At 41.3% G+C, this 25384-nt stretch overlaps 1 protein-coding gene across 13 annotated transcripts in view; it reads right to left on the bottom strand.

Annotated features, from left to right (window-relative positions):
* Positions 1–8149: 8149 nt before the first annotated feature.
* The window catches only part of mbnl2 (muscleblind-like splicing regulator 2), a 109610-nt gene continuing 92375 nt past the window's right edge, over positions 8150–25384 (bottom strand). For 11 of the 13 annotated variants that reach the window (XM_078546019.1, XM_078546017.1, XM_078546014.1 and 8 more), the window contains one exon: positions 8150–12057. In XM_078546019.1, coding sequence (XP_078402145.1) covers positions 11918–12057 — 140 coding nt within the window. In that variant the 3' untranslated portion in view covers positions 8150–11917. The remainder of the gene's footprint in view (positions 12058–25384) is intronic. The other 2 variants (XR_013577157.1, XM_078546018.1) reach the window with 1 other exon arrangement.

Below are 25384 nucleotides of genomic sequence, written 5' to 3'. Positions count from 1 at the left end.
GAACATGTCGGTGTAACTTTCTGGGCTGTGCCCACCGGCGATCAGTTTAGTACCCGGGCCAACCCAAGATGTGAAAATGTGTGCTTGTCTCTAGCAAAGCCCCATGACAGGAGCACAACCTGACAATGTCGCCCCCTGTATCCTATCAGCGTCTGAGCAGGGCTGTGCTCAATTTTGATTTATTTCAAGGGGCTGGGTATGATTGACAGATATTGGGAATCCACTGAGCAGTGCTGTTCCCTTGCATTAACCCTGATGCAGTGCTGCTCGTTGATATTGCAGCCAGCGCTCTGGGTTTGACATTCACCCCAGTTACCTTCAGAAATCGTCCTTTTTGGTTATCCTCTAGGTAAAACGATATGCCTGACTTGTCCTGTGCATGCAGGATCACTTTCAGAGTCGTACAGTAGAAGAGGAGCTCATGGAAGAGGTTAGCAGTGGCATTTACTTGGATATTTCCCATTGCGGTTGATACTACAGAAACTTCACGGACGTAGCTTTGATTTAAACATTACTTACCCATAAATCTACCTATTGTTTTGTTTTTTTTTTGATTTATAAATCACATTATTCATCTCGCTACAAAATAAAGTCAGATATTTTATTCAGGGCTCGATGATTCCGAGACACTGAACCGAATAAATGTATTAACCTTTGCAAACAGTGGGGAAATTCCTCATGATCAAAATTTTTCTTTATTTTTTTCAAGGGTTGTGTTGACATCGTTGGCAAGGCCAGCATTTGTTACCCAGCCATGATTGTCCTTGAACTGAGTAGCCTGTGGCACCATTTCAGGGGGCAGTTAAGAGTCAACCACATTGTTGTGGGTCTGGAGTCACATGTAGGCCAGACCAGGTGAGGACGGCAGATTTCCTTCCCTGAAGTGTTGTAAAGGTTGTTTGGTGTTTCACCAAGCGGTCTGGAGGCTTGTATGGTTAAACATAAACCGTTTACTGGTAATCCTTAACTATGTACATATCCAAGGTACTGCCATGCATGGGTGCTGCCTCCATTCCCAATCCTACCAGACTTTACTCTACAGTCTATCACGTGACTCTACGTCATACAGTTTGTACTGTTCTCTAGTCCCACATCAACCCTTACTCTGCCGAACACCCTCATCCTACATAAAGGACATTAGTGAACCAGATGAGCTTTTATGACAATCGCTGATAGTTGCCATGGACACCATTACTGAGGCTAGCTTTATATTCCAAGTTTATTAATTTAACTTAAACTCCAGCAGCTGCCGTGGTGAACCCGTGCTCCCAGGGCATTAACCTAGGCCTCTGGATTACTAGTCCAGTGACATCACCGCTACGCCAACATCTCCCTCGAATGTCAGTGATGAAACATTACATGAGCGACGTCAAGTGATCGGTTCACCAGGAATACATCAAACCAGTACTGACGCTTCAGCGATTCTGGGCTAAGACCTGAGTCACTGGATAATACCATGACACGACACCAGAGGGTGCAATTGGAGCTCTTCAGAAGCTGCAGTAATAGCTCTTGAAGCCACTTGCTGTTATTTTCACAGCTCCCACATGCCTTGGGGAATCTCTTGTTAAAATGTGTTCTTTCCCTCCTCTCTAATGAAGTATTTTTGATGTGTAGTCACCATTGTAATGTTGGAAACACAGCTGCCATCTTAAAAACACAAGTTGATTGTTATAGCATCTGGTCACACTTCAGTGTTTCTATAGCAATGCTGTATTCCACCCTACCCCCCACCTTTTATTTATTTATTTAACCTTCCAGTTTAATCTTTTGCAGATGTAACCACGCACCTCAGAAGAGGTGCACATGGTAAAAAAAACGAGCGATTCCTTTCTGCGGTAAAAGTAATTGAATTATAACTAGCTATGAAACAAATATTTTCCAGAAAAGCGCACCATGCCATTTCTTGAGGAGAGGTTTCAAAGCCTTGGACGGGGTGCGGAAGCGATTGACAAGAATGGTTCCTGGTATGAGGGACTTCAGTCAGAAGGGAGAGACGGGATGGCCTGGGGTTGTTCCCCTTAGGGCAGAGGAGGTTAGGAGGAGATTTGACTGAGGTGTTCAAAACCATGAAACCTCCCCCCCTCCCCCTCCAATAACCCTCGATCCCCTCGTCAATCAAAGATCTGTCTAACTCAGCCTTGAATATATTCACTGACCCGGCCTCCACCGCTCTCTGGCAGGGGGCGGGGGGGGGAGAGAATTCCACAGACTGACCACCCTCTGGGGGAAGAAATTCCTCCTCATCTCTGTCTTCAATGACACAGGTTTAAGGTGATCGGCAAAAAAAAAAGAAACATTTACAGGGCTTCGGGGAAGGATGGAGGAGATGGAATTAAATGGGATAGCTCTTGTACAGAGATAAAAACAAAAAACTACTGCGGATGCTGGAAATCCAAAACAAAAACAGAATTACCTGGGAAAAACTCAGCAGGTCTGGCAGCCTCGGCGGAGAAGAAAAGAGTCGACGTTTCGAGTCCTCACGACCCTTCAACAGTGAAGGGTCGTGAGGACTCGAAACGTCGACTCTTTTCTTCTCCGCCGAGGCTGCCAGACCTGCTGAGTTTTTCCCAGGTAATTCTGTTCTTGTTTTAGCTCTTGTACAGGGTTGGCACAGGGCTGAGTGGCCTCCCCGCGCTGTATCATTCATTTCAATGATTCTGGCACATTTTGTTGTAAAAAGGATGCGGTTGATGGTTTGGTTAATAGGCAGCAGTTGAAAATTCGTTATCTATAACCTATTTAGCTGGAAAACTTAAATAATTAAGACAAGGAGGAGGGGGGCGGGGGCAGCTATAGAAACACCGGCTGGGGATCTTGTCAGGCTGACAGGGAGGGATCTGGCCGCCCGCATCAGATCCGTGGGGCCTGGGCCTGGAGGAATCAGGTGCCCCCCTTCCTCCTCCTCCTCAGGTAACTTCAGTGGTGACCGTCGTCGTCGTCGTCGGGCCTTCCCAGCAACTGAGGACCCCGAAGCCCCGCCCCCCAGGTCAAAGGTGAGTGCGGCCCCCGTTGTAACCCCTGGGCCAGCCCTAACTTGCTGGGGTGGGGGGGGGGGGGGGAAGGGGGCGGGGTCACGGGCGTCAACAAAAATCCGCTCATCCGTCGATGAGGCCTAATCAGCATCTGGGGCATCGGCGGTCGGGGTCAGCCCCGGGTCAGCCCCGCCCCTCCACGCCCCGCCCTCTGACCTTTGCACCCGGCTGGGTGACTGACGCAGGGACTCATCCGCGAGTGAAAATGGGCCCACGGAGCGCGGCCCAGATCCGATAGTCACCCGGCTGATTGTTTTTTTTAAACATTGGGCAGCAGGGGCGACACATCAAAGGCACTTTTCCCTGGTTGCGAAGTGTGTATAAGGGGCGGGGGGAGAGGGAGGGGGGATGATGCTCTGAGGTGGTGGAAGGCGCTATACCAACGCAAGCCTTTCTTTCACTCGATGCTCGGCCTCCAAGGGATGGCTGGCGGGGCACACGGGTCACACCGCCGCCTTTGTGCGCCCTGCAGCTTCCATCAGCGGCCCGGGCCCCAAGCGCCCTGAGATCGCCTCCCCCTTAAACCGTCCAACCCGGCCTGACCCTCCTGTAGGTGGCACATGACGCCCCCCCCCCCCCCCCCGGGGAGCCCCTGTGGCCCGAGAGCCGCTTTATAACTGTCGGTGCAGAATGGGCCGAGTGTGCGGCAGCCTCCCCGCTGCTCCTCCTCCGTTGCCAGCACTGGCAGCTCAAGAGGGTATAAGGCCTCACTCTGTAACACCCACCTTGACTATTTTAAACATCCAGTAACGCACAGGTTGGTATACTTGTATTTTTTGGTTCCCTTTTTCAGGCTGCCAATGCTAAAACTAGGCAGCTGCTTCTTCCCTGGTGTCTTATTTGGGAATTAGTCCCACTTCACATTATTGGCATTTCTGCCCTTACAAACCCCAATAGGTGACACCACCATAATTCGCTGCTGATTTCCTAACAGCCAGGCTGACAGGCGTGGAATCTCTCTCTCAGCAATGTGAAAAAGGAGCCAAAATACAAGTATACAGATCTATGCATTACTGATGTTAAGACAGTTAAGGTGGGTGTTAGATAATATTAATTTACCAGCACAGGAACAGACCATTCAGCCCAACTGATCTGTGCTGGCTTTTATGCTTTACGTGAGCCTCCTCACACCTTAATTCATCTCGCCTGATCAACATATTCTTTCTCCCTCATACTCTTGTCCCGCTTCCCCTTTCAACTACTCCACAAGGCAGCAAGTTCCACATTCTCAACATTCTCTGGGTGAAGAAATTATAAATATTGGCCAAGCCACCAGGTACCGTAATCCTCTGCTCTTCAAAGAGTGGCCTTGGGATCTTTTACACCCACCCGAGGGGGGCAGGACAGGCCTCGGTTTAAAGTCTCACCCGAAAGACAGCACCTCTGACAGTGCAACATTCCCCAGGTACTGCACTGGGAGTGTCAGCTTGGATTATGTGCTCAAACGTTAGGAGTGGGACTTGGAACCATAATTATAGTCCAAGGCAAGCGAGTTACCTATCAATATGTCTGTAGAACAGTAATCCTTTGAGAAGACTGCGTATCACCTAGAAATCGTTTTAACTCACTTGGTGTATTGGTGCCAACTGATATAAAATGGCTTTAGCCAATGTGCAGTTAATAGCTGGATAATCAAGGAGCCAGTGCAGGTCCAGTAACGCTTATTCACTTCTCTGGGAGTTGTTACAATCATGATGCGTCTCCCTTACAGATCCTGATGTTTGGATTTTTGCTTAGTCCTTATGCAAAGGAGGGGAAAAAAGATAATCCTGTGAGGACTTGAGATGTACGCACGTACTCCAAAATCTTACAGCAAACAAAACTGTTTGCTCATGATGCAGCCTCCTCTACACTGGCAAGACCAGATGCCGATTGGGTGCCTTTGTGGAACACCTCCGTTCAGTCCGCAAGCATGGCCCCCGGCTTCTGGTCACTTGTCATTTTAATTCTCTGCTTTACTTCCACTCTTGTCCTCCTACACTGTTCGATTGAAGCTCAACGTAAGCTTGAGGAACAGCATCTCACCTTTCTACGATGCACTTTGCAGTCCTTCCAGACTCAAACATACAGATCGTAAGTGCCTCCTGTCATTTTTCACTGGGCAGCAGCTGGTGACGATTCCGCTTTTTCCTTGCAAACTCCGGTAGGCCAAACTTTTGTTTCGTGACCAGCCCGTTTTGTCTTTCGCCATCATCATTTTGTCACTTAATCTTGCCTGTCCCTCACTATCGCAAATCTGCCCTTATGATCTCCCCGTCCCCTCCCCCACCTCTGTAACTGTTCAAAACCTATCACATCTCCTAATTTTTCCCGTTCCGATGAAAGGTCACCCACCTCGGCTTCTCTCTCCCTAGTTGCTGTCTGACCCAGAGAGTATTTCCAGCATTTTCTGTTTTTATTACTGCTTGAAATGTTTCTTTATTAATCAAAGTGGGTAGGCCTGAGCAATCAGAGACACAAACTCAAAAGAACCTCTAACAAGCGTAATGTTTTTAAGGAAGTAGTAAACAATACAAGGCTACTTTAAAAAAGACAGCCGCTGCCATTTACGCCTAGTCTGGAGCTATCCCGATACAATGCTGCATAACAGACTTGTGAGCAAAGTTATAGCACATGGAATAAAAGGGATAGCAGCAACATGGACATGAAATTGGCTGAATGACAAAGTAGTGGTGAATAGATGTTTTTCAGGCTGGAAGGAGGTCAGTTGTGGAGTTCCCCAGAGGTTAGTCCTGGGATTGTTGCTTTTCCTGATATAAATTAATGACCTAGACTTTGCTGTGCAGGGCACAGTTTCAAAATTTGCAGGCAATACGAAATTTGGAAGCATTGTGAACTGAGAGGAGGATAGTGTAGAGCTTCAAAAAGACATACAAGTTGGTGAAATGGGCAGACAGGTGGCAGATGAAGCTCAATGCGGAGAAATGAGAAGTAATTCATTTTGGTCGGAAGAACATGGAGACAGAATATAAAGGGGTACAACTCTAAAGGGGACGGGGAACAGAGGGACCTGGGTGTGTATGTGCATAAGTCACTGAAGTTGGCAGGACAGGTTGAGAAAGTATACAGTATCCTAAAGCTTTACTAATAGCGGCATAGAGTACAAGAGCAAGGAGGTTACGTTCAACTTGTATAGGACACTAGTTCAGCCTTAGCTGCAGTATTACGTCCAGTTCTAGGCACACTTGAGGAATGTTGTGAAGGCATTAGCGAGAATGCAGAAAAGATCAACAAGAATTGTTCCAGGGAAGGGGAACTTCAGTTCTGAAAACAGGTTGGAGAAGTTAGGACTATTCTCCTTGGAGAAAACAAGGTGGAGAGGAGATTTGATAGAGGTATTCAAAATCGTGGGGGGTCTGGACAGAGTAGGTAGGGGGAAACTGTTCCCATTCGTGAAAGGATTGAAAACTAGAGGGCACAGATTGAAAGTAATTAGCAAAAGTGATATGAGAAAGAACATTTCCATGCAGTGAGTGGTTAAGGTCTGGAAATGCACTGAGTGTGTGGTGGAGGCAGGTTCAATCGAGACATTCGAAAGGGAATTAGACTGTTATCTGAAAAGGAAGAACGTGCAGAGTTATGGGGAGGAGGTGGGAGAATGAGACTAAGTGAATTGCTCATTGGGAGAGTTGGTGCAGACAGATGGACTGAATGGCCTCCTTCTGCACTGTAGCAATTCTGTGATTCACTTCCTTTACTTATCCCATTATCACGTTTTTACCATGCACCATCATCTCTTTCATCACTGAAACTTTCTTACCTTCTGCCCTATCACAGTCCTTTCCCTGGCTCTGTACTTGTTTAAAAAGCTGTTAAGTCTCTAAATTCCCCTTGTTCTGGTAAAAGGCCACCGTGAAATTTTAAAAGGCCCAACGTTTTTTAAAAATTTATTTATGGGATGTGGGCATCGCTGGCTGGGCCAGCATTTATTGCCCATCCCTAATTACCCTTGAGAAAGTGGTGGTGAGCTGCCTTCTTGAACCGCTGCGGCCCATGTGGTGTAGGTACACCCACAGTGCTGTTAGGGAGCGAGTTCCAGGATTTCGACCCAGCGACAGTGAAGGAACGGCGATATATTTCCAAGTCAGGATGGAGTGGTTTGGAGGGGAACTTCCAGATGGTGGTGTTCCCATGTGTCTGCTGCCCTTGTCCTTCTAGATGGTAGTGGTCGTGAGTTTGGAAGGTGCTGTTGAAGGAGCCTTGGTGAGTTCCTGCAGTGCATCTTGTAGATGGTACACACTGCTGCTCCTGTTCGTTGGTGGTGGAGGGAGTGAATGTTTGTGGATGTGGTGCCAATCAAGCGGGATGCTTTATTCTGGATGGTGTCAAGCTTCTTGAGTATTATTGGAGCTGCACTCATCCAGGCAAGTGGGGAGTATTCCATCACACTCCTGACCTGTGCCTTGTAGTGGTGGACAGGCTTTGGGTGTCAGGTGGTGAGTTACTTGCTGCAGAATTCCTAGCCTCTGACCTGCTCTTATAGACACAGTATTTATATGGCTAGTCCAGTTTCAGGTCAATGCTAATCCCCAGGATGTTGATAGTGTGGGATTCAGCAATGGTAATGCCATTGAATGTCAAGGGACGATGGTTAGATTCTCTTGTTGGAGATGGTCATTGCCTGGCACTTGTGTGGCACAGATGTTACTTACAACTTGTCAGCCGAAGCCTGGATATTGTCCAGGTCTTGCTGCATTTGGACATGGGCTGCTTCAGTATGAGGAGCCATGAATGGTGCTGAACATTGTGCAATCATCAGCGAACATCCCCACACCTGACCTTATGATGGAAGGAAGGTCATTGATGAAGCAGTTGAAGATGGTTGAGCCTAGGACTCTAATCCTATCTCTGTAATTGAGTTTAAGGATTTAAATTTGAGTCCTTTAACTGTTTCTTCCTTTCCACACCTGCTGTCTGACCCCGAGTATTTCCAGCATTTTCTGCTTTTAGTTTTTCCAAAGTTACCAGCTTGGAAAGTCTTTGGATTTCTTGTGCTAAATTCTATAGTTGGCTCGTGAAGCATGATGAAAAGTCTGATGTGTATTATTCTAGGATATGCGCAAGGATCGACATGTGTACAATTTGAATACCAACAAATCCGAAATAATACAACATTTTTTCCCAAATATTTCTTTATTTTCCCCTCAATGGTCATAAAACAAATAGTTGTATTTTCAGAAACATAAGTGAATCTCATTCATCATATGACATAACTGAAGCATAAACGGTATAATCTGGCAGTATTACAGAGAAATATCAGTCAGTACAGTATACCTGGGAAGTGGAGAAGCTGTATACAGACAAATCATTTCATTGCAAAGTGACGTATTACTAAGCCTATGGCACAAGAATCACTAACTGTGCTCCGTATATATGTGTGTGCGTGCCTGTATGTGTTTGTGGAGCTATTACATTCTTCAACTGCTAAAGATTCACCAAAATATCACGGCTAGAAAACTTATTTGGCTGCTGTCACTAGTAAAGTTCAAACCAGTTTTGTGAAATATCGATCTGAACACTTTCCAGGCGTATGTACGTTTGCCAAAACAGCTCGAGTAATTATTTCCAACCTAACGCACTAAATGTATCATTTTCTGACCAGAGAAATGAATATCAGACATCACATTAAAATTGACTATAAGCATTCCGTGACTCTTTAGTGTGGTGTTAGACAATTCTTGTTGTTACAATCCAGTAAATTGTAAATAAGGGAACACAAATTACTTTCAGTTTGGTTAAAATGTTCCGTTCTAGGGAGGGATGCTGTTTGACTGTCAGGCTTTTATGATATGGTTTGAATATTTCATCTTTGCTCAAAGCCAGAAGCATGAGAGATTAAGTATGGTTAGTACACCCCAATAGAGGCTTGAATGTTCATTTCTGAACAAAAAAATTGCAGCATACAATTTTCATATATAGCTTTTAAAAATACAGTTTAAGTGTTAACTGCTAAGTATTCCAATAGGAAATATATTATATTTCAGTAAACAGTTACAATTCACACACAACTGCCTCTCTCATGAGAACGCTTTGAACGGAGTATTTCGTTTTTATTTAAAAACCTCTGCTGCTCATTTTACAATATAAAGGCAGCTTTATTACATATTTACTATGTACATAAGTGCAACAAGATATGTTATCCATATTTGTACATCACCAGGATCAAATATTTCAGCGGCATGCCAACTCGAGACAGTCGTAACATTTCCGAAACAACAAACCCTTTTGTTTTTAAAGAGAACACAAAAACCAAAATGTTCCTTGGGTGCACCTTTTGAAAATATTCAAACAGTATCAATATTTTACCATCTGACAGTACACAAATGGCTAGAAGTCAATACCTGCAGGTCAAATGGCCCACGTTGTCAGCTAGAAAATGAATGTAAAAACATAAAAGTTCATCTATTCTTAAAACAAAAAAAAAAATCTATAATGTTACACATGTATCATGCTATTATTATGACATATAATCGTTTCACATTGAAGTTCTAATTCTTAGTAAAATTCTAATTAGGCAATAAAGATTGTTACGAGGTGGAGTATGAAGCCTTAAAAAAAAAACCTAAGTGCGCTGGATAAGTGCTGTGGTCACAAAGTGAGGCGTTTTTACTATAGTGCAAAAAGCTTTTAAGCTAAGTACACTATTTCATAGCAGAAATTATTGCTATTACATCATAAAATTGATGAAGAGTACTGTGCTGCTACACAAAAGAAAAAAAAACATAACTTTGCTGGATAATGAGTATACTTGGAATTTGGAAACAGAGCTTTAGAAAAGAAACACACACCCAAGAATTTATTATGACGTAATAGCTGTTAAACTAATCACAACGGGTAACTTGCATTGACATCTGAAAGTCACATTGTGATATAATTTCCGATATGTTAATGGTGTATCTTATATGTATAACCATTGGTTCAGTCGACTTGTAATTAATTGAGCCCCATATGTGTAGCATAACTGTAAGATTAAAAAAACATGACTACTAAACCCTCAATAAGAAAAAAAGTTTAAGAAAAAAAAATCAATATTACACATTATCTTTAGGATCAATTCTACTATAAAACCATAAACATTTCATATCAGAAAACCAATCTTATAAAAAGATAAACCTATTACGAAAATGGGATATACTTTCAACACAATAAAGATCTTAAACTACTAACTAATTTCTAATCATTACACTGGATGGATCTAGCTAAAATCTTTGCTAAGTCTTGAAACAATCAATCATTCTTTAAATACAGGCTATAATTAAAAAAAAACAAAAATAAAAGTTTTTTTTTATGTCTGCTGCATTCTGATTTTTTTTGTGGTTACTGATTGCTTTACTGGCACTAAAATCAAATGATGGTAGGGTTCAAAGGTAATACTACAGTACTGAGCCCGCCTTTGTGTATTTTCTGTATTTAATTTTTAGATTGAACACTGTTCAACAAAGTTATGTTGTAATATTATCTTCAAAGCCTCTTCTAAACCTTACATTAGAGTCACTATTGGATTATGTGACTTGCAAAATGGAGCAATAAATTTGGTACGGGTTTACAGTCTTAGGATATAATTTGGTTTAAAGAAAAATAAAAATCACCAGCCCCCATCTTTGCACTGTCGCTGGTAAAAAGGTCATTAGTGAAATTAGGGTGCAATTTTATTTGGGAAGAGCCTTTTTGTTAGAAAAAGAATAATCTTTTTTTTAAAAAGTTAATTTTTTCTCTCGTCATATACTTAACTAGGTTTTCGTCAAATTGCGCCAGTTAAATTCGTCTGCTTTGCTAACATGAGAAACCACACAAAATACAATTTTGGTACAACTTACGCTTTGCACATACTTGTGAATAATTGTCCCCCCCTCCCCTTTTTTTTTAGGCACTGTTACATATATCATGTTCTACATTATAAATGAATTTATAATATGGTACGCCTTTCAGAGTTGGAAGAATCTTTGATAACATAGTAAATATGTTGGGCAAACTGAACTGTAGCTGCAGTAAGACTGGCCAAATTTGGTCTTCCGCCAACTTTGTAGCCAGCCCTATCCTCTGCAGCCCCACATTGCTCACCCATTTTGCAATTATACGGACTGGTGCTGAGAACCTGATTTAAGATTTAGACACGATTCAATCAAACTTTGAAATAAGTTGCCTCAGAAAACTAAACCATCCTCCAACATCTGATGCCAATGTAGGATTACAGCTACCCAAAACTGACTGCACTGCATTGGAAAGGAAGATATCCTTTCATGCTTTGCTCACATTAGCTAACGGAGGCATCAAGAGCATCAAAAAATACAAAAAAGAAACTTTGAGAAGGCAAATTATTTCTGTGCAATATTTCAGATTAATATCAACTTTATACCCATTGTGTTTACTTAAAATATTATTGCAAGTTTCTTAAAGTCACTGCTCGTGTTTGTTTTTTTAAAAACTGATGATCAATGTTGATCGAACGCTTTTTCCACAGTGATTGATTGAGAAAGTATTGAAGATTTAAAAAACCCATTTTATTTTACACTGTAATTTTCAAAATGGGTGTTTGTTGTCTATGGAGTATAGTTTTGTCTATAAATGCCTGTAGGGATTCTTCCAACCCTGTGGGTGCTGCTTTTTCTTTTGTACACAATGATCTCATAACAGATTAACAATATAACCACATCACACTCTTTACAGAATGTAATGGTGAAACATCTCCACAAAATGAGACATCAGAAAGTAGATATACCAATTCTTTGATTGTAACATTTGTCATAGCGCTAGGGTTATTTACAGGATATATGAATATTAAATATGTGTCTGAACTCATCTATATCCTTAAATTTTATGATGTATTTCCCATCACGATTTTGTATTCTTGCTTAATCTAAATAGAATTTCTCTTAATTTGGTTAGCATGCTGGCTGTGGTAAGCCTAATATAGATGCAGGTGGGGAGGGAAGAGGATAGTATTTACAGTAAGCCTGTTCATGAGTTTCCATAGAGATGTCTTGGGGATTCATCTGCTTCTGGTTCATTATTTCAGTATGACCTGAGAGATATTTAAAAGAAAAAGGATTTAGCAAGGTTTAACATAACGCAGCTATGCAAATATTTGCAATGATGTGAAATGCCCTAAAAAAAAAATTTGTCCTGATCACTTCAAACAAAACATGCAGGTTGCTATGGAGACCATACAAGCAAGTATTGCATGGAAATATCTTCTGACCATTACCCTCACTAGAAATTTAGAAACTACAACTGAATATTAATTTTGCATGGAACTGCAATCTCTAACTCTCAAACTGGAGGACTGCAATAGCACCAATTCAGGTGTTCAACTGGGGACTGAACAACTTTGACAGGTCCACAAAGGAAGAGGTGTTGTGTTAAATCATAACACGGACTAATCTATTTATGCAGATTTAGCACAATACCAAGAAAACAAGGAACATTGTATGCCTTCACACCGTTTCAGCTAACTGATTCAAACTTGCAGTAATTGGATGCTGAAAAATTACTGCACTTGGCTTTGGTCAGGTGGTCTTAGTTGACGTGCATGGAAACCCATCAAGATGATTAGGACTCTTAAAATTAATGAGAAATTCACAAAAGCAGAGATTCTGCATGCCTGGCTAGAGCACGCTAACTTCCCTCTACTTCAGCTTGGAGAAAACAGCTGCCAATTGGGAGTGGCCAAGATTCACAAAGCCTCGAGTCCACTCAGGTACTGCAAGGGAAGCGATGGCGTAGTGGTATTGTCGGTGGGTTAATAATCCAGATACCCAGGGTAATGCTCTGGGGGCCTGTGTTCATTCCCACCACGGTAGATGGTGGAATTTGAATTTAATAAAAATCTGGAATTAAAAGATGACCATGAAACCATTGTCGATTGTTGTAAAAACCCATCTGGTTCACTAATGTCCTTTAGGGATGGAAATCTGCCGTCCTTACCTGGTCTGTGGCCGGCCTGGCCTACATGTGACTCCAGACCCACAGCAATGTGGTTGGCTCTTAAATGCCCCCTAAACAAGGGCAATTAGGGATGGGCAATAAATGCTGGCTTAGCCAGTGATGCCCACATCCCATGAATGACTTATATAAAAAAAGGAACTTAACCATCAAATACCATACAGCTCAGTGGGATTTGGTTAATTGTTTGTTCAGTTAGGACTACACTACTTGGGGACTGGTCTGTAGAGGCTTCTGCCTGTAAAGAATCCCATTATTGCAGTGATGGGTCTACCCCTGCAGGTTTTATTATTGAGCCAGACTGGCTAGTCAATAATTAACAATAGTGTAACTTGGTAAAAATCTCACCCAGCTCAAATATTGGATTGCCGAGTAACAGGCATGCTTACCTCCTTCCAAGTAGATAGTCATCAAATAAATAACTGGAAAACACAGGTTTGAGCCCTAGTTAGGTGGGCAGAGAGGGCAGGGATCAAACAGTTAAATTGAGAGGACAGGTTGAATAGTCCAGGTGAGAGTGAATGCCTTTGACATCAAGGCGTTTGACTGAGTGTGGCATAAAGGAGCTCTCGCAAAACTGGAGCCAATGGGAATCAGAGACAAAACTCTCCACTGGTTGGAGTCATACCTAGCACAAAGGAAGATGGTTGTGAAATCATTCATGTCTCTTCGGATACTGAATCAGTCCGTGCCCATATACAGCAAGGCCTGGACAACATTCAGGCTTGGGCTGCTGAGTGACAAGTAACATATGTGCCACATAAGTACCATCTCCAACAAGAGAGAGAATCTAACCATCCGTCCTTGACATTCAATGACATTACCATTGTTGAATCCCCTATCAATATTCTTGGGGGGGGGGGTTGGGGAGTTTTGAAGGTGGGAAACTGAACTGGGCCAGCAATATAAATACTGTGGCTACAAGTACAGGTCAAAGACCGGGAATTTTGCAGACAGTGACTCACCTCCTGACTCTCCAAAGCCTGTCCACCATCTACAAGGCATAAGTCGGGAGTGTGATGGAATACTCTTCACTTGCCTGAATGAGTGCAGCTCCTACAACACTAAAGAAGTCTGACACCATCCAGGACAAATCAGCCCACTTAATTGGCACCCCATCCACCCCCTCCACCACTGACGCACAATGGCAGCAGCATGTACCATCTACAAGATGCACTGCAGCAACTCACCAATGCTTCTTCGACTGACCTTCCAAGTCCACGATGCCTACCACCTAGAAGGACAAGGGCAGCAGATGCATGGGAACGCCACCTGTAAATTCCTCTCCAAGCCATACACCATCCTGACTTAAAACTATAGCACAGTTTCTTCACTGTCACTGGGTCAAAATCCTGGAACTCCCTCCCTAACAGCACTGTGGGTGTACCTACACCACATGGACTGCAGCGGTTCGACAAGGCAGCTCACCACCACCTTCTCAAGGACAATGAGCAATGAGGGGTGGGCAATAAATGCTGGCCTAGCCAGCGATCCCCACATTCCCGAATGAATAAAAAAGGTATCTGATTGAGGTTTCTGAGACTATGAGAAGATTTGACAGGGTTGATAGAGAGAAACTATTTCCTCAGGTGGAGGAAGTCCAAAGCAAAGTGTATGTGTGTGTGTGTGTGTGTGGGGGGCGGTGCTGGGGAGGACCTTAAAATGAGAGCGAGGCTGGTTCAGGGGTGATGTCAGGGAGCACTTCTTCACAGAGTTGAAATCTGGAACTTTCTCCCCCATAAAACTGTTGAGGCTGGGGTCAACTGAAAATCTTAAAGCTGTAACTGATAGAATTTTGTGGGTAAGGGTATTAATAGAATTTTGTTGGGTAAGGGTATTAAGGTGGGTAAATGGACTAGAGATACAGATCAGCCGCAATCTAACTGAATGGGGCTGAACAGCCTTCTACTGTTCCTATGTTGCTGTATTTCTTATTGTAATTTGTACTGCATTAAATTGTTGAGGTATATTTTCTGGTCAGTGCTGTTCCTGTGTGAATTCTTAATGACCTCGCACCATAGCACTTCATGGCACGTCTTTTGAACTTTGGGATTAACTTATTCAGTTACCTGTTGCACATGTGCTTTCAGCCTGGTGGAAGGACCCACACTGGAGAGTTTGCAAAAAGTCCAAAGTCATACATCCAAATTATTCATTACAAGCTGTTTAGTTCAGGCCACAATGAAAGCAAAAAGTTACGGTCACCATAAGGTTGATCATTTACCACAAATTCAGTCAGTTCTGAAACTTGCACACTGGCCAAAGACAATCCTGCTAGTGCATTCTTAACAGGTTTTAACCACAAATGGTGAAATGTTTAAGTTCACACCACAAGCGTACCAGGCACAGGACTTTGTTGCTGCTGCAGAGAAAGGTTAGTCCAATCTGTTCTTTGCCCTTGGATCAGCATGGTCCCAAAGAATTGTATATACACTAAAGGTGGGATGCAGGTGAACCCCGAGATATGGATTTGAATTAACAAATGGACAAGATGCTGCTTAATGGGCACAGTAGTGGTTATGCTACTGGACTAGTAACCCAGAAGCACAAGTTCAAAACCCACAAAGGCAGTTGAGGGGATTTCAATTCAGTTAATTAAATAAATCTGGAATAGAAAGCTGGCATCAGTAATGGAGACTACAAAAACGCTGGACAGTCATAAAAACCCAAATGGTTCACTTTAGGGAAGGATAATTGCTGTGCTTACCCTTACTCCAGGGCAATGCAGTTGACTCTTAACTGCCCTCCAAAATGGCTTAGCGAGCCACTCAGTTGTATCAAAACTTCTACGACAGACTTACAATCCAAACAGACTGCAATGGCTGAAGGGGGCAGCTCACCATCAAGGGCAAATAGGGAAGTGCAGTAAGTGACAGCAACATCCCATGAATAAATAAAACAAATCTTTCAAAGAATAGTTTTAAGATTGTCTCAGAGCTTGCAGAACCATACTACCATATATTCTGGGCATCCATCATCAATTTACTGTTCAAGATGGCAAATTAAAATCTAATTTTTCAGGTCAGTTTGGCACTGTAGTACAGATAGGATACCCCAGTTCTTCCAGAAATGTCCAGAGCAGATAATCAAACTTGGTTATGCTGCTAACATCTTATTAAAGGTTACAATGAATACAATGGGCTGCAGTGATCCTTTTAACTTTGAGAGAAATGCAAAACCCCAAATCCAGAGCGCACATTCCTGGGAAATTCTTTCCCTCTCTAGATCTGGCCATGCCTCTCATGATTCTAGCTTCTTCCTGATTTCCATATTATGTACCATATGAAAATCCCCATGAAAACTGATGAAAGCAACGTGTTATTGTCTACAATACTGGACAACCCCTAGCCTATACATTTCCTGGTTTGCATAAGGACGAGATCCAGTCCGCTTTTCATTACACCGTGGGCTTCCACCACAGTTGAGTTATGTGACATGAAAAGCTAAACAATCACTTAAAAAGCTGTTCAATTTTGTGAAACTGCGCAGTGCTTCTTGATCTCACAAGGATCGTCCTTGTAGATAGGACCCATTGTTATGCTCAGGAGCACCATGTACATGACCACCAACAAGATCCTATTCTTCACCCCAAACAGGGCATTGTGATGCCTGAAACAATTCTCCAAGGCTTGCTCTGAAGCAGCTTTTGAAAATGTAGCATGACCACTATCCAAGTTCCAAGTCACTGCCGTAGCCAGCTAGCAGATGTTACCTCCTCCAAGCAAACTGGCTCATCAGGTCCTTCTTTTCTATTAACTTTTATTTCTCTACAGAGGGACTGCACTCTAACCTGTTGGGTTGGACAGCAACTCAACATAAAAGAATTTGCACTGATGGAGTGCTGTTCCTGTCCTCAAAAAGTACTTTGTTGGCTATGGAACTTCTATGCTTAGTTACTGTTGTTAACTAGGCAAACATGGCAGCCAGTTTACACACAGCAAAGTAGCATAAACAACAATAAGATCAATGATCAGATAATTGGTTTCTCTTCGCGGTGTTGGTTAAGGGATATATTTAGGCCAGGATATTAGGAAAACACCACTGCTCTTTCCAGATTCTATGAATGCCCTTGTGGACCCATTGAAGAGAGTCAGAGTTTGTCTTTCATTGGCCCTGGCCTGCCTGGCCTGGAGGAACCCCTTCGATGACGACTGATGTCAACTCTTTTGACCATGATGGATGAGATGACAAAGCTAAAACCATTTTGGATAATTTCCAGGTACTTTGTAAGCCCTCACAAAGGAATGCACCCTTTGTTTGCTTCAACACAGACACCACATCCTTTTAACGTTAGGGATTTCAGGCTAGTGAAATCAGGCCTCCAGAGAGACTGTGAGCAAGGTGTATGTTTATTTCATAATTCTGATTTAATGTTTTCATTTTTGTCTCAATACAATTTCAGGCTAAATATCATCATGCTGCTTTTTGGGGGGAGATGGTGGCATAATGGTAATGCCACTGGACTAGTAATCCAGAGACCCAGGCGACTGTTCTGGGGGCATGGGTTCAAATCTCATCATGGCAGTTGGTGGAATTTAAATTCAATTAATCTGGAATATAAAGCTAGTCTCAGTAATGGTGACCATGACAACTATTATCAATTGTTGTAAACACCCATCTGGTTCACTAATGTCCTTTAACATCTGCCATCCTTATCCACTCTGGCTTACATGTGACTCCAGGCCCATTGCAATGTGGGTGACGCTTAACTGCCCTCTGAAATGGCCCAGCAAGCCAATCTGTCCAAGGGCAATTAGAGATGGGTAACATATGCTGGCCTTACCAGCGACACCCACATCCCATGAAAGAATAAAGAAAAAAATTGCACAATGTACATTTTTATGCAGAGAAAAACAAATGATATACCAATGCACAAAGCAACATTATCAAGATTTTTCATTCTTTTCTTTTTTTTTAACATAAGTATCAATTTCTGTGTCAGATAGTCACTGCACGCTAGAGCACTTTTACAACTGCATGTTTGTTAGTAGGTGGCAGTGGTACTGAAATGTGCAAATATAATTTCTATAATTAATTCTACAGCACTACATTAGGCTTTGTGCCAATAACTGAAGTTTTCACAGCATAAAATGTGCTTACTGAGAGCGCGAAGAGCTGATAAAATCTAGTTTGGACGTTAAATAGATTGTACCAGAGCCATGTGTACATGCAATTTCAATAGTTAAAAAGCACAATGCTACTGAATTGCAAGGGGAATGGAATATAAAAGTAGGAAAGTTTTGCTACAGTTGTACAGGGCATCGGTGAGACCATATCTGGGGTACTGTGTACAGTTTTAGTCTCCTTACTTGAGAAAAGATAGAATTGCATTAGCAGTTCAGAGAAGGTTCACTCGACTGATTCCTGGGATGAAAGGGTTATCTTATGAGGAAAGGTTGAACAGGTTGGGCTTATACCCGTTGGAATTTAGAAGAATGAGAGGTGATCTTACTGAAACATACAAGATCCTGAGGGGACTTGACAGGGTGGATGCTGAGAGGATGCTTCTCCTTGTGGGAGAGACTAGGACTAGGGGAACAGAGTTTAAAAATAAAGGATTTCCCATTTAAGACCGAGATGAGGACAAATTTCTTCTCTCAGAGGGTCGGTGATCTGTGCGATTCTCTTCCCAAGAGAGATGGAGGGAAGGCCATTGAATAATTATAAGGCCGAGTTAGATAGATCCTTGACTGACAAGGGAGTCAAAGGGTATGGGGGTAGACAGGAAAGTGGAGTCGAGACCACAATCAGATCAATCTTCTTCGGAATGTTCCAAAGAGGAGTCATATTGGAGTCGAAATGTTAACTGTTTCTCTTTCCACTGATGCTGTCAGGCCTGCTGAGTTTTTCCAGCACTTTCTGAAGCTATTAGGGATGTCAGGACAAATGATCAGAAGCATGGTCAAAGCACTAGATTAAGTAATCTATCCTAACCCTCTAACTATTAAATTGTGGAATTGCTCATCTTTGAATTTGGTCCATTCATCAAAATCTATTCCTCTCATTCTCAATATCAAATCTAAATATTAAATTAAAATGAATTTGTTGACCATCACCATGAACCTACTAACCAATGAAATAATTCTTCTTGTTACATATCAATTTATTTAACTTTCAACGTTCAATTCATCGTCTCACTCCATTGCTTCCCTCACTATTTCTCAATCTGCAAATCTACAATTAGGTTAAGTTCAAACACATTAACTGGTTGCTGGTAGTTTGTGTAGGTACAATAACTCTAAAAGAAGCTTTCTTGGTTTCCATCATAAATGTGGACACAAGAATTTATAATGGAAATATATAAACAAGGACAGAACGTCAGAGATGTCAACTGAGTTACACCTGTGCATCCTGGTCCAACTGCTCCCCTCTTTCTAACACTGTTTCATCTGAAGACTATCTTTGACCATGACTCCCTGTGGCTCAGGCATTGCCTAAACTCCTGCAGCCTGGCCGCCCTCTGAGATCTCTGCACTGTTCTAATTATGGAGTCCTGTGCATCCCCGATTTTAATCGCTCTCCCTGGGTGACCGTGCCTTCAGATGCTTTGGCCCTGAGTTCTGGGATTCGCTTCCTAAATCTCTCGTCACTCTCCGCCTTTAAAGTGCTCCTTAAAGCCTCTCTTGGACCAAGCATGTGGTCACCTTACTAATATCCCCTTAAATGGCTCAGTGTCAAAATTTAACTCATAACACTCCTGGGGAGTGTCTTGGGCTGTTTTACTACTTCAAAAAGGTGCTATATAAATGTAACTTAATGTTATATACTCAAGGTCCCATCCTTTCAAAGGACAGGTCCGTATTTTGCACGACCTCTCTTACAATCACTTTTGTTCCTGCAGGTCGGTAGGCCTCTTGACTCATCAAACCTGTTCCTTGCACAGGCCCACCCCAGAGATTCTGTCTCATCCATTTAATTGAATAGGGTTCTATGCAAATATTATCGATCTCCAAAGACAATTGGGTAAAATTGCAGAATACTTGCGCATGCTCACATTGCTATTACAGAACTCTTGCCTGCGTCCTTCTGCAGACACCGACTCTTGCCCTTTCACACTCCTTATCCTCACCCAACATTATAAAAACAAAAAATGCAAGAAAAACTCAGCAGGTCTGTTTCTCTCTCACAGATGCTGCCAGACCTGAGTTTTTCCAGCATTTTTTGTTTTTATTTCAGATTTCCAACATCTGCAGTATTTTGTTTTCACCCCAGTAACCAACATGTTCTGCAGAATATCAGATTCCTTTTAACCTTCAATTGCATCACCAACCAGATATTTATCCCGTTCCTTTTAAAGCCATTCATTGGCAAAGCATCTGATTTTGATGACAGTCTTTTAAGGAAACAAAGTACTATGTGATTATCGCAATTCGAAGTTGCTTAATTTAAGTTACATGATAATTAATTTATTTTAAGCACTGAATACCCACTTTGCTATTACTTACATAAACATCAGATAATTCAATCATTTTAAATGCAACAAGTGACTGTGGGTTACTAGGCCCATTTATTTAAGCCTGAAGAAAGTTGTTTTCAGTTCCAAGGAGGTTTTCCAGTTGGCGAAGTCATGGAGGATAAACACTCTAGAAATACAATCCAGAAATAGTCTGACATTGTAACATCGGAGACCCAGTTTCTGGGTATGGAAACCAAGGCAAATGCCACACAGTGTCGAGTTAAATAGGTATGTTTATTGCAATAGGGCACCAAAAAACATCAGATAGTTATGGATAAATAGTTGATTCTGGGGTTATTCAGTCAGTCTGCAACATTATATTCTCAGCATGTGGTAAAGCCAACCTTAACAATATTTATTCCATGACAATACACCAAGGTAATCACACTTATACTCTTGTTTTAATTACCAGTTAAAACTACTCTTAATTTATTTGGGTTTTCTAACCTACTACCAATACAACAACCCAACTTTTAACTGAAACCACTGGCAAAATAGATTAAAAACCATTGTTAAATTACTTTACTATTCTATGCCAATTACTGAATGATAACAAAGGATAACAAGTAAAGCACTTTATTACACAGGGGTAGGGGGGAGGAGAGGAGGGAGAGAGAGAGAGAGAGAGGAGGGGTACAGAGAGGGAGAGAAATACTATTCTGAAAAGGTAGTTAAGCATCCTCCAATTGTTCAGTGAACAAAATGTGCCAACTATTGATGGCCATAGTGACAAGAATGGTAACACTGAGTAAGGCACTGCAATGGACTTCTCTCCCAGGTAAGTAACAAAGGAAGAAACAAAAACAAAAATAAAAATACCTGGAAAAACTCAGCAGGTCTGATAGCATCTGCGGAGAGGAACACAGTTAACGTTTCGAGTCCGTATGACTCTTCAACAGAACTAAGGAAAAGTAGAAGAGAGGTGAAATATAAGCTAGTTTAAGGGGGGGTGGGACAAGTAGAGCTGGATAGAGGGCCAGTGATAGGTGGAGATTGCCAAAAGATGTCATAGACAAAAGGACAAAGAGGTGTTGACGATGGTGATATTAACCAAGGAATGTGCTAATGGTGACATTAAGGGCAGAAAGCAGGACGAGCAAGGTACAGATAGCCCTAGTGGGGGTGGGGTGGGGGAAGGGATCGAAATAGGCTAAAAGGTAGAGATAAAACAATGGATGGAAATACATTTAAAAATAATGGAAATAGGTGGGAAAAGAAAAATCTATATAAATTATTGGAAAAAAGGGGGATCAGAAAGGGGGTGGGGATGGAGGAGAGAGTTCATGATCTAAAGTTGTTGAACTCAATATTCAGTCCGGAAGGCTGTAAAGTGCCTAGCCTATTTCGATCCCTTCCCCCCACCCCACCCCCACTACGGCTATCTGTACCTTGCTCGTCCTGCTTTCTACCCTTAATGTCACCTATTAGTACATTTCTTAGCTAATAGCACCACCGTCAACACCTCTTTGTCCTTTTGTCTATGACATCTTTTGGTTATCTCCACCTATCACTGGCCCTCTATCCAGCTCTACTTGTCCCACCCCGCCCCCCCCTTAAACCAGCTTATATTTCACCTCTCTTCTATTTTTCCTTAGTTCTGTTGAAGAGTCATACGGACTCGAAACGTTAACTGTGTTCCTCTCCACAGATGCTGTCAGACCTGCTGAGTTTTTCCAGTTATTTTTATTCTTGTTTTTGTTTTGGATTTCCAGCATCCGCAGTTTTATGCTTTTAACAAAGGAAGAAACCCCATTCTCCCTGAACTGGGACCACCACATAGTATTCGGACAATACGCATAATAAGCTGAAACAGAATGTTTAAGACTCTCTCTCTGAATCCAGCTCTCCTACTGCACTGAAGCTGGTGCAGGAAAGATCATGTTGGCATGCTGTTACTAATCAGTGCCAGCTGCATGATCATATTTATGAAGTGCCTGGCATGCATATTGACTATGACAGTTTAACTGTCAATTATTTTTTATACATTTTGCCAGAAATGTTCAGAGTTAATGAAACACCAATGTGTACATTTCCATTTTACATTTGAAGAGTTTAAGTGTTTGCATATTAATGGGGAAAAACGTACATTATTTTGCTCATGTAATCAACATAATTAGACAAGAATATTCTTAGGTTACCTATTTAGCAGCAATATTGGAGTAAATTTATTCTCAAATTCCAGATGCTGATTGCCTAATTAAAAACATTTTGTCATATTACAAAGAATGTTAGGGTTCTACATCAAAACTTTGGCAGCTGTAACTTTTTTTTTGCTTTTAATCTCTCTATTATTTTCTCTAACCTAACTTTAACGTTAGTAATTTTGCTCTTTTGCGACTTCAGCTTCTACAGTACTTGATGCTGCCAAAGCACTTAGTTAACACACAAGGCAAACTTTACAATTTGATGCCCAGTTATCTGCAATATAAGATTTTGATGCACATAGAGAAGAGATCGGAACTTCTTTATATCAGTAGAATGCAGAGTAAGTTGAAGAAGCTGCAAAATGAGTTATGAATGGTGTAAGTATTACTGTGACCTTCTCAATTCATTATAAACCATGAATTATCTTCAGTGGAAATTTAGGGAGCAGGCACAAATACCTCTTGCTTGAAAAGAAACAGCCTGAACTAAGAATGAGTGCTGTATCAGGAGAATCACATCAGAGAGTCACAAAAGAAAAAAACATTATCACGGCTAAAAATGGAGTATTGTAAAAGCTGAAGTTACAAAGAGCAGAATTACTAACAATTTGCGCAACATTAAAATTAGATTAAAGAGAATAGTAGAGATAAATTTAAAGCATAAAAAGTTGCGGCTGCCAAAGTTGTGTAGGTCCTAACATTTTTTGTAATATGACAAAAGGTTTTCAATTAGGCAATCAGCACCTGGAATTTGAGAATAAATTTACTCCAATATTGCCGTTAAATAGGTAACCTCAGAATATTCTTGCCGAATTATGTTCATTACATGGGCAAAACAATTTACGTTTTTCTCCATTTTATTAACATTCAAATACTTGAAGACTCTTCAAATGTAAAATAGAAATGCACACATTTGGGTTTGCTTAATTCTGAACACTTCTAGCAAAATGTATAAAGAATAATTGACAGTTAAACTGTCAGTCAATATGCATGTCAGGCACTTCATAAACATGATGAACTTTGGATTTTTCCAGAGTTTTCTGTCTCTGGTACTTGGAAAACATTCCAGTGTTATGTGAAACTATAATAGCTGTTCGGTAGTACATAACTTGAGTATTGCTGAAAAAAGATACATGCTGTTGAAGCTTTTTGTCTTGTACTCATCAGGACAATTCGCAAGAATACCAAATGTAAAGGGAACAACAATTTATGCTGCATGAGAAGAGAGTGTTGATTGGTTGGCAAGTGGGCTCTGATTTTTTTTATTCGTTCAAGGGATATGGCCTTCGCTGGCTAGGTCAGTATTTATTGCTCATCCCTATTTGCCCTTGAGAAGGTCATGGTGAGCTGTTAGAACAACATTTAAAATGGTGTTCAAAAGAGTGTAGGAAAAATATATTCTGCTAAAAGGAAAGAACAAACTAAACAGACTCCATGAATGAATAAAGACATGAGAGAACAGCTGAGGGTAAGGAAAGGGGCATATGTTAAGTACATAGACAGCAGAGGACTGCAGGAGAAGAGAGAATACAAAGAGATTAGAAGAGAAGTTAAAAAAAAATTAGGAAGGAAAAGAGGAACTATGAAATTAAATTATCAAAGAACATAAAACAAAAGAGTAAAATATTTTACAGCACGGCAATAAAAAGAGGCAGACAGTGTTGGGAATAGGACCATTAAGGGACAGACAGAATAATGAAGACTAATATTAAACAATTATTTCATTGTGGTATTTATCAGGGAAATGGAACAGGGAGGCATGATGTTGAATGATGAGATGAGCATTGAGGTAATAGCATTTAAAATATAAAAAGGATGTATTGATTAAACTAAAGAAACACTGTAGAGGTGTTGCCATGGAGAATGCACCAGTTAACTGATAACTGACTGTTAATGGCCAAGCCATATTTAAGCAAATTTAAACAGCAATACTCAAGAAACTAAAATTATTCAATAATCATTTAAAGTAACAGCAAATGAAATATTATTCTCATAACCAGATTGCAAATACATACAGCTGTTGAAAGCTTTAAGTTCATGCAGGCAGTTATTAGGGATATGATGATTTGATTACATTGATCACTTCTTACTAGTTTCATTTTACAGCCAGCTACACTCAACATAATTACAGAATAAAATATTATGAACATGGCAAGCATAATAGCAGCAGCTCTCTCCCTTGTTTGAAAGTGAAAAAAAACACACATCTAGCCGAATCACTATAGCATACCTTTCCCATGTTTCAGAAAGCAGCAGTTTAGGCAAGAACAGTGGCCCGAATTGAAGTCACGACAGATGGGCAAAGCTTCCACTCACTTCGATAAAGGATAGGGTATTAGCAGGTTGAACAAAAGTTAGTTGAAAGACATACCACAGGGGAAGAGGGTAGGTCAGTATAACAAGCCAACAAACAGTGCTAGCATTAGTTTTGCATTGCAATGACAGAAACAGGCAGTCTTAAACACAAAACAAAGGAGACACTGAATATGTAGACAAGATTTTCATAGCTTTCAACTTAATCAGTATTGACCTTACATGATTACAATAGGTTAACTTTATGGTGGTTAAAGCACACCATTAAGCTTCTGGATTCAAGACTGAGTATTTATGCAAGTAAATTTAAATTATGCATATCTGTGAAAGTGTTCTGCATCAGAAACCCAGACTAATAACTTAGTCAGGAACTTTTTGCAATCCATGTGATGCATTTGATAAATATAAACACTAATTTTGTCCTTTTTTATAATTTAGAGTATCAAATTTATCAGGGAAATGGAACAGGGAGGCATGATGTGGAATGATGAGAT

Source organism: Cetorhinus maximus, chromosome 7 (genome assembly GCF_964194155.1).
Source record: "Cetorhinus maximus chromosome 7, sCetMax3.hap1.1, whole genome shotgun sequence".
Taxonomy (NCBI): Eukaryota; Metazoa; Chordata; class Chondrichthyes; order Lamniformes; family Cetorhinidae; genus Cetorhinus; species Cetorhinus maximus.
The sequence above is the reverse complement of the archived record's forward strand: the minus strand, read 5'-3'. Positions and strand labels throughout refer to the sequence as shown.